The sequence below is a fragment of the Melitaea cinxia genome, chromosome 22, assembly GCF_905220565.1.
Source record: "Melitaea cinxia chromosome 22, ilMelCinx1.1, whole genome shotgun sequence".
Taxonomy (NCBI): Eukaryota; Metazoa; Arthropoda; class Insecta; order Lepidoptera; family Nymphalidae; genus Melitaea; species Melitaea cinxia.
The window spans coordinates 8156367-8166953 of NC_059415.1; the positions used below are offsets into that span (position 1 = coordinate 8156367).

General features: G+C 33.6%; 1 protein-coding gene across 1 annotated transcript in view; it reads right to left on the bottom strand.

Moving 5' to 3' along the window:
* The window catches only part of LOC123664442 (Down syndrome cell adhesion molecule-like protein Dscam2), an 87706-nt gene extending 77946 nt beyond the window's left edge, over window positions 1–9760 (bottom strand). The window contains exons 1-8 of the mRNA XM_045598986.1: window positions 9662–9760; window positions 5875–5966; window positions 5159–5310; window positions 4577–4667; window positions 3600–4017; window positions 2218–2353; window positions 1517–1636; window positions 794–970 (exon numbers count right to left, since the gene is read on the bottom strand). Coding sequence (XP_045454942.1) covers window positions 794–970; window positions 1517–1636; window positions 2218–2353; window positions 3600–4017; window positions 4577–4667; window positions 5159–5310; window positions 5875–5966; window positions 9662–9760 — 1285 coding nt within the window. The remainder of the gene's footprint in view (window positions 1–793; window positions 971–1516; window positions 1637–2217; window positions 2354–3599; window positions 4018–4576; window positions 4668–5158; window positions 5311–5874; window positions 5967–9661) is intronic.
* Between the last annotated feature and the right edge of the window lie 827 nt (window positions 9761–10587).

The following is a 10587-nucleotide window of genomic DNA, read 5'->3' on the forward strand; positions in this document are numbered from 1 at the left end:
TCTTACAGAACAAATAAAAAACTATCCTATGTGATTTCACTTGTATAAAAAATAGTTCTATACAGAATTCACATTTCGACTCACCACCGAATCACATTTTCGACAGCATTCTATATCAACCGAGAATTGAGCGTAAGTTTTAAAAGCTTTTAACGTCGCTGTCAAGTTTGTGTTTATTGTACGAAGTGTTGATACCGAAAACGTGTAAAGCCGAAAGCAAAAACGATACACTTCTTTATACACTAAAATATGTAAATATTAGAAGTGGCAAAATTCTGGGTTTAATACAAACAACATTAGTCAAATACGTCTCTCTCTCTCTCTCTCTCTCTCCTTATATGATGTACTCACTCGAATGAAAAAAATTAAAACAGAATCTAATATATTTATTTTTCAGGTTATACTTATTTTGGCACGTTAGGAAAAAAATATTGAGGGTAAATTTTTATAATGCGCGCACACACCGTCAAAAAAACCGACACCCTAAAGTTAGTTAGTCAATGAAGAAGTTAGCTAGCCAATGTAGTACTCGTATACATAAGTACGTACATACACATTTTTTTAAGTGCACAAATATTATTAACTGCTTACACATTTTTTGCCTACTATGATATATTATTAGTACCTGTAACCTTACCCATACCTCAAATAGCGATAAATTATTTAAAACTTCCACCTACTTTTCACTTTTTATAAACTTATCATACAAATATAGCTAAAAATGAAAATAATAAAATACTTACTCATTTAATAAAATTATCATTAGAAAATCATTAGAAAACAAAATATTTACTGTTAACAGATATCCAGATAGTCTTGCTAAGAGCTTCTCCAACACCATTTTCAACGTGACAAGTATAGAGACCGGCGTCTGACAACGCCACTGAGTCAAATATTAGAGATCCGTTTGACAAACTCAAAACCCCGCCACCCGCTACCTCTAGCACAGGGCGCCATGTTTCCGATATCACTGAAATATTATTAAATATTATAAACGATTCTTAGTTATAAGTTTAGTAACAGTTAGTAGAACAGAAAGCACACACACACACACACACACGCACGCACGCACGCACGCACGCACGCACGCACGCACGCACGCACGCACGCACGCACGCACGCACGCACGCACGCACGCACGCACGCACGCACGCACGCACGCACGCACGCACGCACGCACGCACGCACGCACGCACGCACGCACGCACGCACGCACGCACGCACGCACGCACGCACGCACGCACGCACGCACGCACGCACGCACGCACGCACGCACGCACGCACGCACGCACGCACGCACGCACGCACGCACGCACGCACGCACGCACGCACGCACACACACGAAACGCGAACACTGCTACAAAGTTCGCCAGGTCCATATAATTTTTGAAGTATGGTACCGGTACAAACGAAGCTACTTTCAAATGTTTTCGGTGGACTTGTGGAAAAGTTGATTAGTTTTGAAAAATAACCGTCTGAATTATACAAAAATTACAACAAATTAATAATATTTTACCATCTTTCTTCAACCAATGAGTCTGAGGCTGCGGGTATCCATTAGCGCTGCAAGACACGTGACCGTTCCTTCCCAAAAGTAAAGATGAGTTCTGAGGCTCTTCGCTCCATTTCGGGGCAACTTGAAATAATATTCTTTGTAATAATATGTAAATCTACTTAAATAATTCGATTTTAAATGAATAGAGCAACTGCTAGTTGTAATAAATAAATATATTAGTTGGACTCTGACATTTGATATGCAAATTATAATTAAAGTTTTCAATTGTGTTAATCATTGTTGTTCGCAACGATAATTAGCAAGAAGAAAAAAAAAAATGTCAAAAAATATTTATTTCTACACAAAGTTAACTGTATTTTTATGCACTGTAATAGTCAAGTGAAGTGATTGCATAATAGTACTTGTAATTTATGTATTTTTATTACCAGAGATATAAAAAATATATGATTCTTAATTATTATTATTATTATTTATAAAAAAAAATATGTTGTTCCATTTTTTTTAAATGTACTTATATAACATTTCATTTTCATATTTTTTTTTACGGTTTCTTTCTTGACTTCATTGCGAAATCTGACAATTTTCGATTTGAAGCCAAAACAATTCTTTAAAAAATTGTATCATGTATTCAATATCTTTATTAATAATTATGTTTTAAAAAATAAATGGCCAATAAATATTATTATATAAAAATAAATTACCTTTAATATACAAATTGACAGTCCTATTAACTTTAGCGACATGGTTCGCCGCAACACAAGTGTAAGTACCGCAGTGTTCCAACGATACATTCTTGATGATAAGTACGCTGAATACTTCCAAGCTCCTCTCGACGATCTAACACAAAGACATTCCATCCTTTAATAACTAAATAGTTACCGTACGGTGCGGAATATCCGCTTAGATGGTATCAAAGTTTGTTTTCAATTTTTACCCTACCTAAATGTGCATTTTTGGACAGATTTTTGGATTAAAACAGCCTAAGCTGTATTTTTAATGGATCAACTGAGCGCAGTATTGTTGATGTTTTATGGAATTAAGTTCTACTATAAATAGTGGTGGGGTACTCCCACCTCACCTCAGAGAGCACATAAAGTTATCGATCCCGACTTTTGTTATGAAAACCTGACAGCGATTGTTACTCATAGTAAATAATATACTCTCCAACTAGCAGTGGAGTAGCATGGTTGAGTAAACTCTGACCCTTTTCCGCAATAGAGAAAAAGGCCTACGCCCAACATATAAAAAAAAACACTCATAAGATACACTAAAACGTTACATTTCAAAAAAACAGTGATAATAAAATTTCCATTACATTTTCAATTCCATAAAATTATATCATACTAGCTGTGCTCGCGTCTTCGTCCGTGTAGATTAGTGACTTTACATGTTAGACGTCATTCTATAAATTGGCATAACTTTTTTATTTATGAACCGATTGACTTGAAACAAGGTTAAGGTAAGCTCGCCACAATATATTAGTAAATGACAAATTTGAATCGGATAAGCCGTTTCTGAGATTAGCGTGCACAAACACACAGACAAGCAGACAAACAAATAAAAATTCTGACTATAATTGTTTTGGGTGCTATTTGCGTTGATAATGGTCCCAAATTATATATTTTTTCACATATCTTAAATGTACAGACAGCGACCCGTTATATTTTTATTATATGTATTTTTTTTTATATTTTAGTCAAATTTTTATAATTTAGTTTATAAAGATATACAAGAAAAACTTTTGTTTTTTTCCTATTTTCTCTATCTTTGAATTAATTGAACGGGCTACAGTCTAAATCTCAAGATTGTATTGTACTAATGAAACTTCGATGTATTTCCTTCGCTTGTAAAGGAATGAAAAGATTTATCAGATTGACAATCACTTTGAGACGAGGATTAGATTAACGGGTTTAGGAAAAGTGATTCATTGAGTTACCAGAACTCGGTTAACGCTAGGAATTTCTTTTATATAGAATAATTATTGCCAAAATATTAGGTATTGTATTTCTTAGCATTTTTGCCATTTGAAAGATAAGGTGTTGGGATAAACTAGGTTATAGAAAACACTTTAATTCATTGTTACCTTCAGGTGAGAAGGAATCTTTTTTCCATCTTTCAGCCACGAGTAATAAACTGGCGAATCACCGCTCTTTAAATTACAATGTATTTGTACTATTTGTCCCTCTTGAAGATCAGACGCCAACAGTATCTCTTCTAACTGAGGCGCCTCTACTACTTGCAGTTCGAATGATCTTTTAGCCATCTCTCCAGATGGACTTCGAACTATACAAGCGAATGTTCCGCCATTTTCTGCTTTACTAACTTTATTTACACTTAAAACACCATCACTTGACACCATCGCTAAATCTCTCCTAGGTCTTAATTTAGGTTTTCGACCGAATATTTCTATGCTAATTGCTGTATCGTTGATGAATCGTTTGTAGCGAGATTGTGTTGATTCTGGATGTATTTCTTTGCCTTTATACTCCCATGATATTTCCCTGCAAAATTATTTTACTTTAACGCTGTACGAAACAAAAAAAGTATTTTAATTCAATAATTATTACATTTTCTTTATTCATTAAATTTGTTGTTTATTTTTTATAATAGAAAAAATTAAATTAGTGGTATTCGGCTATTACTGTTTATTGCATCCAAAGACTAGATGAAGCAAATGTATACAAAAATATATTTGTTTAAGTTAATTTTATATTTTATAACAGTAGGTATATCATATTAATAAAATACAAACAAATACATAAAATAATCGATACTTTGCAGTTTAATATTTGTATTACAGTTATATTCAAAAATATAACATAGTTTAACAAAGACTTGTTTAATATTCCGTAAATAATATATAATAATCGTTTTGAAATTAGACCAACGCAACGTTTAATTTTTTTTTGTTATAGTTTACTAAAATGTAGAAGAGTGGTATTTAAAAAAAAAAAAACCTGCAATGCAGTAGTCAACGTTGTTCGATTACCGAGATATACAAAAAGTTTTTCACTTGTCGACATTTTAGTTTATATAAAGTTCAAAAGATAATTATTTTACCTTATTGGATATCCATAGTACGGGCATCTGAGAGTGACACTTTGACCGCTTTGAACTTTGAAGGGCGGTAGTGTGCGGATGTAGGGCGGACCTGATTTATATTGAAAACTTTTTTTAATTGAATTTACGTCTTTTTAAATTCGCTGATAAGTAAAAAACTTAAAATTAGTTTTGATATTAAAAACTCATATCTCATAAATTATCTAGTTGTTTTTTGTATTATAAAGCGGACTTTATGATTTTTACATTGTAATTAAAAAATTTCTTTTTCCACTTTTATTATTTATTTGTGTGGTTTTACATAGAGGATGGAGATTAAAAAAATAAAGTTTTTTGTAGTAGCAGTTAAATATTTTCATCCTGTATATATGTATAAATAGTATATATAAATAATTATGTCCATACATTCACAAACTGTTTTTTTAATTATTACTTAACACATGCATTGCTTATTAGTTAAGTAAATTATCTACTAAACACAGCGTAAAAATAAACAAACTCAAGTAAAACATTGTTAATTTATTAATAAATCTATTTTCTATAATGACCTCTGTCACTTAACTTTATTCTAGATTTACATACCATATACATTGACTCTATCTTCGTGTGATATAACGGCATCACCGAGGTAGGCGACACAACCATACCGACCGCCATCATCAACTCTCACATGGGATATGTTCAGCTGTGTGGTAACACCTCCGTCTGTGGTCATCGTTTGACCGATCGAGAATCTAAAATATATATAAACATGTCTATTCTATCTGCACATATGTCTATCATCAGTCAGTCAGTCAGTTCAGCCTATTGCATTTAGGTACTGTTGTCTATCATACTACACACAAATAAGTATGTCTAGTCTTTTTAACATAGACACATGGATAATAATCCTCAAGATATGTTGCTTAATGACTGTGTTTTAGGTGACAATCGACTGATCTAACAATTTATAATATAATGCTATAGTCACCAGAGATAATGGCCTCTGCGACATTGTCTAGATATCAATAGTTATAAAAAAACGATCGTGGCAATTCCCGTAAACTTAAAAATGTTTTTAAATACCGACAACGGCTCAATAGACCTACATTTACTACACGACTGAAAATAACATATATGACACAATAAATAGAAATTAATGTAACAAAATATCCAAACCTGTCTAATGTAGTTAAAAATATTTCCAAATACCTTCCAAATTAAAATAACTTTTAGTTGTAGTAATTATTCTATAAATTATGTATCAGTTTGAATTTGCATATAGAAACTTATGTGGACATTAAATTTAATGAACTTACCTCGAATCTGTATTGGAAGAGATAACAACACCATCCCTTTCCCAAACAAATCTTGCAGGATGAGGACCATTGATGACGCACTGGAGACTTATCTGTCAAACCAATTTAAACCTTAACACTTTCCTTAAACATTCAATTTCGTGTAGTACATATTCGAATTCCTCGTGAGTATAATTACATTTGAAATTCATGAAAGCATGCCATATTACAGGGGCAATAAAACACAGTATTGCGTGAATTTAACGAGTCAATTAAGTTAGGGTTGAATTCGAAATATCGTTTCGTTACTTCTATATTTCTTCCCGCTTCGTATGTTTCAAGGTTATATAATTTATTGTTCACGGAATATTGTTACTGTATACATAATATATATCAGAACACTAATTATTTCTATGAATTCAATTTCAAGAAAATGAAAGTACACGCCGTAAGAATAGCTAATATCTTGAAAAATAACTTGAGATTTTTCTTTTACTTGTAGTCGTATTTTTAGCGACAAATTTGGAAAATCCCTGACGATCCCTAACATAACCTTGCTGTCTTATGGGTGCTTAAATTATGTTTCAAGTGCCATTTCGTAAGCTCACTTAAACCCTTTGCTTGAATTTAACACAATTTTGAAATTATGGTGAATGTGGTAGTTCAGTGGTGGATGTGGATGGTGTGGTGGATCAATATTAAATTTCAAAAATTTCCATAAAATGAATAGAGATGGTATTCTAACATTAATAATAATTATTATGCAATTCGCGAGAATCATCACTTCATTATCATCATTACTTCAGTCTATCGCAGTCCACTGTTGGACATTGGCTTCCACAAGTTCAACTCATGTGGGTTGCCCATAGGTTACCACGCTGGTCAGACGGGTTGGTGACCGAAGGGCTGGCTTTGTCGCATAGAGGATGCTGCTGCTCGTCTTCGCGAGAATACCATAGTATAATTAAAATAAAGTTGCTCTAATACTGTAATTTGTTAAACAGGAAGTTATCGCGAGCAGTCAAATAAGGCAGAAGGGTTAATCGTGAGCATTCAAATCAGTCGAGCAGATAAGTGACCTACGCTACACAATTGACACCAGAGTTATTTATTCAATTAATTATCCATACTCGTAGTAACTAGCTGACGTCACAGTATTATATGCTGAAAAAAGGACGTTTGTCGCTTGTACAAAGGACATTTATAACTGGTACAAAGGAAAGTATCAATCGTTTTAGCCATTGCAGTCACTACAAAATCGTCGTTCTAACAAACAAGTCGGCTAAGATCTAGGTAAAACCGAATTAGAAAAAGCGAATTATGGGGTTTTTGGGTGTGGAGGGTGGAGGGTGGAGGGTGTAGAGGAATCTATACAAGGTAACACTGTCACACCTCAAAACCCCATGGTTATGGAGATATCCATGGTTAAAGTTTTGAGGTTAGAAGAAGAATTTAAAGCTATTATAATACCTTTGAGCTCGTACTGTTTGCATTGTGTGACAAATCGACACTTTTAAACAAAATAACGCGTCAGACATAATATTCTAATAAAATTAGTAACATTGCGTGCTAGAATATAGGTTGAAAAATACCCAAAACCGAATCGGAGCACCCCACTGTCTACGTGGTCTTGGTCTGTTCTACCCCTAGAGTGTTTTTTTTTGTGCCGCGGAGGCGCGGAGGGAGGGCAGCCCTCGCCCGCCGTGCGAAAGCGCGCGAACGAATGCGTAGAGGAGCAGCTGCGGAACGCAGCATGAGTGAGCGTGCTTCGCACGCAAGGGCTGCACTTCCCGCAGCGCCGGAGCCAAGCGTTCCTCTAACTTTCGAAATTCTTCTTCTAACCTCAAAACTTTAACCATGGATATCTCCATAACCATGGGGTTCTGAGGTGTGACAGTGGTACCAGGGGTAGCGTCCCCCCCCCCTTCCCCCCACGGTCCCGAAATTCGGTTTTACCTAATCTAAAGCTTTACCAACAAGTCTCTTTGATGTAACATTTGTGGTCACACACTGATCCTAATCCGTCTACTTACAATCGTCAGTCAAAATGTGAACATTACAGATGTAACATGTCGCAGCATATTCAGCTTTTAATATACCTACTCTAAATTTCTGTCAATAATTAATAAGTTAGTGAACTTAGTAAGCATAACCGTTATACTAAGTAAGAATTAAAACTTATTTTTATTTAGTTTTCGCCTATATTTAAAACTATCGATTCGAATTTCTACTGTCAACAGCCGAAGACTTAAGCAAGAAATTAAGAATAAGCGGCCAGAATTGATCAACAGAAAAGGTGTGGTGTTTCATGACGATAACGCCCGACCACGTGTACGTAGTCACGTATGACTGGGAAGTCTTGATGCTACACCATAGAGCCTCGATCTTCACCCTCAGATTTCTATATATTTCGGTCTCTTTAGTTTCTTTAGGTAGTGTAAAGTTAAAGTCAAGAGAGGATTGTCAAAACTACTTGTCACAGTTTTTAATCAGAAGTCCCAATATTTCTACAGCACGGGATCATGTCACTACCTTCGAGATGGTTGGATTCATAATTGATGTAAATACATTTTGTAAAATCTTCCCTTGAATTTCTATATAACATACAAAGAAACTTTTTCTCCGACCTAATATTATTTTAAAAGTATCCAAACTGTGATACTGCTAACGTAAGTGTAGCAGTGATTTAGGGATACTACATCAATTTTTTTTTTAATTTAGCGCGCTTTTTCAGATCCTACTCCATGTTTTAGAGTATACACACGAATGTGGAAATAGAAAAAGCAATTTAAATTGCACCAGGCGAGTAGCATAGATTTTTATTTGTACACATAGAGGAACAGTGCAGATCATACATTTTCATCAACTCGCCGGGGATTTCAGTAAAAATATATGGTTTCTCTTTAGTAATATCATCTCGTGCTAAAATAAGTCAACATAAAGTCCTTAATTAAAAAATACGCGATAGTTAATGAATTATTCAATAAAAAACATTCTTTTATTTAGTTCGTTAAACTTACGTGTATTTGTTTGTCTTATTTTTGCGTCTTTCTGTCTTTTATTTTATTAAATTTTCGTCGCAATAAAAAACCTATTCGTGTTTATAAAACGAATTTAACGAAGCATAAATTCTTTTGTTACATTAATTAAAAAACGATTACCTAATATAGCCTACTGCGAACTGACTGTTCATAAAACAGTTTACATTTTGTTACGCTTTTTATTTATCTGTTATTAATTTAGTACGAGTAACTCCTTGATTTTTTTTTACGTTGTTATTCTATTTCTTTATTGTAACCAAATTTAAAGTTTGATTTTCGCAGACAACGCTTAAATAATTTTACTATATTTTATTGTATCATACACCCACGTCTATTCTTACACTACTTAACTCAGGGTAGGATTCGAACACAACGACCATGAAGCAGAAAGCAGGGTCTCTGCCAACTGCAAAAGGGTTAGTCAAACACTGATTTAATTAACTAAATATTTTTTTAATGTCATAATTTTCAAAAATCGACCGTTCCTGCGGAGATTGAACCTGCATCTCCGACTGATCACTCTAGCCAATTAAGCTATGGAACGATGTACCCGTTAGGTCGATATTATGATTTTATATTCGGTTTTAAGTTACGGGTTTCTGTAAAGAGTTCACTATAGACGGCACCACGGTCGCTTAGCTTATGATGCAGGTTCGATTCCCGCTGGAATGGTAGATTTTCAATATGATATTAAAAAATGTTTAGAATTCCCTAACGTGTAGGTAACTCAAAACATAAAATTGTACGTAACTAAATAATGTACTTACATCGACACCAGGCGTTACAGTCGTTTCGCTAAAATGCTGAGATAGTAGCATTAATGACGTCCTTTTGTACCGTCTAACCTGATTCAAATCTGAAAACATTATCTACTACATACTGGGAACTTTTGTATACATTTGAGTAATCATAGCTATTTCACACACAGCGTAAGTATACAAATTTATATTATTTGATTTATCAACTTTATTAAATTTAAGCACAGTGTTATAATGATTTAAAGGTAGCTTACCATTTAATTTACTTTTCCATTCCGTGACTTGATTGCTAATGTCATTTTTCACGTGATTAACTATCGATCTGAAACAAGGTGATAATTTTATTACAAAATTTTTATGTCAAAATGTGTTAGAATCCTGAGGGTAGTTACAAAAAATTATGCACCAAAATTGGCATGAGCAAATACGTCATCAGATATTTATATTTTATTCAAGGATAAAGTTCGATAACATTAAAATATTAAAAAAGCAACCTGTACTTGCGCAATTATATTACGTTATAGTTATCAGGAGATTTGAAAATGTACAAAAAATCATACTTATTTAATTTACTTTGTCTAAAACACACACCATAACCTTAAATATCATGATTAAATTATATTTACAGAATATATAGAAATATATAGCATAATCTTGTGTAGTTCTATTGTAAAACGATATTTTCAGACCCTTTGATTTGATATGAAAGGTTGGCCATACCTCGCAGGAAAGCTTATTAATATGAATATAACGTTTGAAATTTACGAAACTAAAATATACCTAATTTATCTCCTTATAAAAGCTTAAATTTAATGACGAACGATATGAAGGAAGGATGGTATTTTTAGAAAAAGGTTGCACGTACGTATGTTATATTTATTTACTACAACAATCGTGGAAAACCCTAAACTGCATATATTATTATATTACACGGA